This window comes from Calonectris borealis, unplaced genomic scaffold, assembly GCF_964195595.1.
Source record: "Calonectris borealis unplaced genomic scaffold, bCalBor7.hap1.2 HAP1_SCAFFOLD_49, whole genome shotgun sequence".
NCBI classification, from domain to species: Eukaryota; Metazoa; Chordata; class Aves; order Procellariiformes; family Procellariidae; genus Calonectris; species Calonectris borealis.
In genome coordinates, this window is record NW_027441458.1 from 231,189 (window position 1) to 235,467 (window position 4,279).

At 55.9% G+C, this 4,279-nt stretch overlaps 1 protein-coding gene across 1 annotated transcript; it reads left to right on the forward strand.

Moving 5' to 3' along the window:
- The first annotated feature begins 1,344 nt into the window (after positions 1–1,344).
- Positions 1,345–2,688, forward strand: LOC142076431 (olfactory receptor 14J1-like). The gene has a single exon (XM_075138733.1). It carries the CDS (start codon positions 1,345–1,347, stop codon positions 2,278–2,280), a length of 936 nt encoding a protein of 311 aa, XP_074994834.1. The 3' UTR covers positions 2,281–2,688.
- Positions 2,689–4,279: the final 1,591 nt, after the last annotated feature.

The window sequence follows — 4,279 nt, forward strand, 5'->3', positions numbered from 1 at the left end:
CTCCAAGCAGCAGAGACACGGGCAGGGGTGAGAGGTAGCCGCTGCCAGAAACGCTGAGGAGGGGGGTGCGGGCACCTCCCTGCTGTCCCTGTGGTGCAGACACCTTCCCCTGAGCAACTCCTCCCTGGTCTCCTCTCCCAGGCTAAGCAGAGCCTCTGCCCTCAAGCCCATGGGCTCTCGGGCACTCACTGCCCCTGCAGCAGCCAGAGCTCAGAAAAGGACAAACCCCTGATTTACATCTGTCTTTGCACGTCCCTCCTCCCTTGGCAGGAGCGTTTTGGCATTTCACTGCCATCCCCTCCTGCCTGTGCTGCCCTTGTTCCCCTCGTTGGATTTGCTGAGTCGGTGCGGGGGGTGGGGGTCGGGGGTGGCAGGTTCAGCTCCTGTTCAGACACCCACCCTTGGGGTCCTGCTACGCAGAGGTGTCTGAGGGAGCAAAGTGCCCAAGTGTCCTCCAGGCAACTTCAGGACATTCAGCTATTTCCCTGGAGTGTCCTGCTGGGCTGCAGGTGCCCTCCAGAAGGGCACAGCTCTCCCGTAGTATCTCTGGCTACCTAGGATCCCCACGGAGAAGATACCTCAGTGCTAAGACCATGGAAATGCTGCTGGACAGCTGTACGTGGGCAGCTGCAATGATCCCGCTGCTTCCCAGTCTGGGAGGGGAGAGATGAGATCCTCCTCAGATACCCTGAGAAGAGGCGAGGAGCCTTTCGATGTGCTCTTTGAACCTGGATTCCTCTGCTCTCAGCAGTGTCCAGTTTCTTTTTAGGGGAACGGCTGAGTGTGGTCATCCTGCAGCTCCAAGCTGCCAGCACAGGGCAGCTGAGAACAGGGCTGATGGGCAGAGCAGCTCTCCTCTCTCTGCAGTACGGGACAGTCCCTTTGCCTCTCGGGACCCACAAGGTTTCACTTGGAGTGCATTAGAAATGGCAGGGATTACAACCAACCAAACCCACTCCTAAATGTGGCAGGTGCAACTAGAACAAAAGAAACGCAGCAAAATCCCCTCAGCTCCGTTCTGCAGTTGGACAAATTGCGAGCAACTATGCCAAAAAGCTCTTTGATATAACACGAGTACATTTGAGATCACCCTGCATTCCTAGTTCCATCTTACTGCACAGCAAGAAGGACTCCTTGGGAGCTCCTTATAGAGTCCCTGCTCCCAACGGCCCCCTCAGCCAGCAGAACCTGGAGCTCAAGTGAGGGAGCTGCAGAGAGGTCTTCCTGAAAAGAGAGAGTCTGAGGGCGGAGTTGCAATGAGATGTGCAATATGCTCGGAGAAGTCTGACCTAAATCAGTACTGCATTTTCCTTCTCAACAGATAACCATACCCAGAGGCAGCAGATGTCCAACACCAGCTCCATCACCCACTTCCTCCTCCTGGCCTTCGCAGACACGCGGGAGCTGCAGCCCTTGCACTTCTGGCTCTTCCTGGGCATCTACCTGGCTGCCCTGCTGGGCAACGGCCTCATCATCACCGCCATAGCCTGCGACCACCGCCTCCACACCCCCATGTACTTCTTCCTCCTCAACCTCTCTGTCCTTGACCTGGGCTGTATCTCCACCACTGTTCCCAAATCCATGGCCAATTCCCTCTGGGACACCAGGGCCATCTCCTACGCGGGGTGTGTTGCACAGGTGTTTCTCTTTCTGTTCTTGATCACAGCAGAGTATTACATTCTCACCATCATGGCCTATGACCGCTATGTTGCCATCTGCCAACCCCTGCACTACGGGACCCTGATGGACAACAGAGCTTGTGTCCACATGGCAGCAGCTGCCTGGGGCGGTGGGTTTCTCACTGCTCTGCTGCACACTGCCAATACATTTTCACTGCCACTCTGCAAGGGTAATGCTGTGGACCAGTTCTTCTGTGAAATCCCACAGATCCTCAAGCTCTCCTGCTCACACTCCTACCTCAGGGAAGTTGGGCTTCTTGTGTTCAGCGCCTCTTTTGCTTTTGTGTGTTTTGTTTTCATCGTGATGTCCTATGTGCAGATCTTCAGGGCTGTGCTGAGGATTCCCCGCGAACAGGGACAGCACAAAACCTTTTCCACGTGCCTCCCTCACCTGGCTGTGGTCTCCCTGTTTGTCAGCACTGCTGTGTTTGCCAACTTGAAGCCCCCCTCCATCTCCTCCCCATCCCTGGACCTGGTGGTGGCTGTGCTGTACTCAGTGGTGCCTCCAGAAGTGAACCCCCTCATCTACAGCATGAGGAACCAAGAGCTCAAGGGTGCCCTGAGGAAACTATTTGAACACACACTATTCCAGCAACAATAAGGTGCCCACCATCCTCATTGGACTCCCAGGGTAGCTCAGGAAATCCCAGGACTAGCTTTTGGTCATATGTGTCTTTATTTTTCCTTTGTGGGGTTGGTTTTTGGTTTTTTTTTTTGGTGGGTTTGGGGTTTTGTTTGGTTGTTTGTTTATTAATACCTGTGATATTATTCTTGGCCTCCTAACTGTTTTGTGATGCAAAGACCTCCTGTATGTATGGATCCAGGCCCCCTGTTTAGATAAACTCAATGAGGAAACCAGCAGAAAACAATTTGCCTCAGCTCCCATCTATTCCCATCCCTTCTGGTCCTGGGGGCACAGCCCCAGCATGCAGAAGGATGTTCAGGAGCCAACAGCCCAGCCGTCGCATTGAGGAGCAGCCCTGATGGCCCTCCGGGCTCCTCCTCGCTGCCTCGGCTGCCTCTCTGCTGCCTGTGAGTCAGGGCTGCTGCTTCCCTGGAGACACGGCCATGGACAACAGCAGGACGTGTTCTCCTCGGTCCTGGTCTCTCCTCACTTCCACATTGTCCTCTTGTGTCCTTGCGTTTGTGTAAGCCCCAAGGTCTTGCGCGACTTGTGACGGTGCTGTTGTCTCTACAGTGGCATCCCTATGGCTGTGGGCAGGAGCAGGCCATGTGGACCACTGAGTCACAGCTGGCCTCCCTTCTAGCACCAGCGTAAGCAAAGGGTCTCCTCAGGGCAGGGCCAGAAGGCTGGATGCCTCTTCCAAAGCTGGTGTCAGGAACACACCCAAGGAGCTGCTCCCTGAAGAGGCCTGTCACTGTTTGGGCTTCGCGATGGATTCAGGGGGAGAAGCTCAGAGTCCCAGGGTGATGTGTTAGGGACCAAGGGCTGGGCGAAGAGCTGCCTTCTTGGTTGCACGCATCCAAAAAGACAGCGACTGGTCTGACTTCTCTGCCTGGCACTGTCCCACCTGCGGTGGGGCTGATAGCAGGTGCCATCCTGGAGAGGAATCAGGAACCGCCAGGAGAGCTCAGGGCACCTCAAGGGAAGCATCTGAGTCTGGGTGGGCAGTGAGGGGTGCCTCATAAAATGAGTGACGATCCAGGCAGGAGTCTCCAGAGGAAAAGGTGAACCTGAGGAGCCCATGGGCTAACAAAGGCTCTGCAACGCCAGGAGAGGCTGTGAGGATCCAGCACGTGAAGGGGCATAAGACTGGAGAGTGGTTCAAGACACCCTCTTGGAAACCCCATGGGCTGGATCTAGTGCAGCCGTCCCCTGCCCTTTGTGCCACTAGAGACACCCCATGGTCCTGCCCAGCCTTGTCCTTGGCTACTGAGCCACCAAGGGAAGATGGAAAGGGGCTCAGCAGCAGTGATCCCCATCTGGCTGGGTCTGCTTCTGACCCTGACCAGCACAAGGTCACTCCATGGCCCCAGGACACCACAGCCCCCTCGCTCTACAGAGCAGCACCACCAGCTCGGGGTCCAGCGGGGAGCACAGGGTGGGGACCAGGACCAGCCGGCCAGGCCAGCATGGACACGTTCGCCTGGGGAAAGGGATGTCCAGGGAGAAGAGCAAGGGAGCATCTCTGTGCCTGCAGGGAGGAATCCATGAGACAGAGAAACCTCTTTCTGGAGGCACCCACCCGGGGCAGGCTGCTCTGTCCCCTGGCCAGGACTCTTGTGCTGGCCTGGGGAGAGGGGCTGACAGTGATGGGCACAGTCAGTCTGTGGTGGGCATCTCCTGCACCAGAGAGCAGGATTCATGGAGTCATAGAATCATAGAATCATTGAGGTTGGAAAAGACCTCTAAGATCATCGAGTCCAACCGTCAACCCAACACCCCCATGCCCACTACACCATGTCCCTAAGCGCCTCATCTACACGTCTTTTAAATACTTCCAGGGATGGTGGCTCAACCCCACTTCCCTGGGCAGCCTGTTCCAAGGCCTGACCACTCTTTCAGTAAAGAAAATTTTCCTAATGTCCAATCTAAACCTCCCTTGGCGCAACTTGAGGCCATTTCCTCTCGTCCCCCA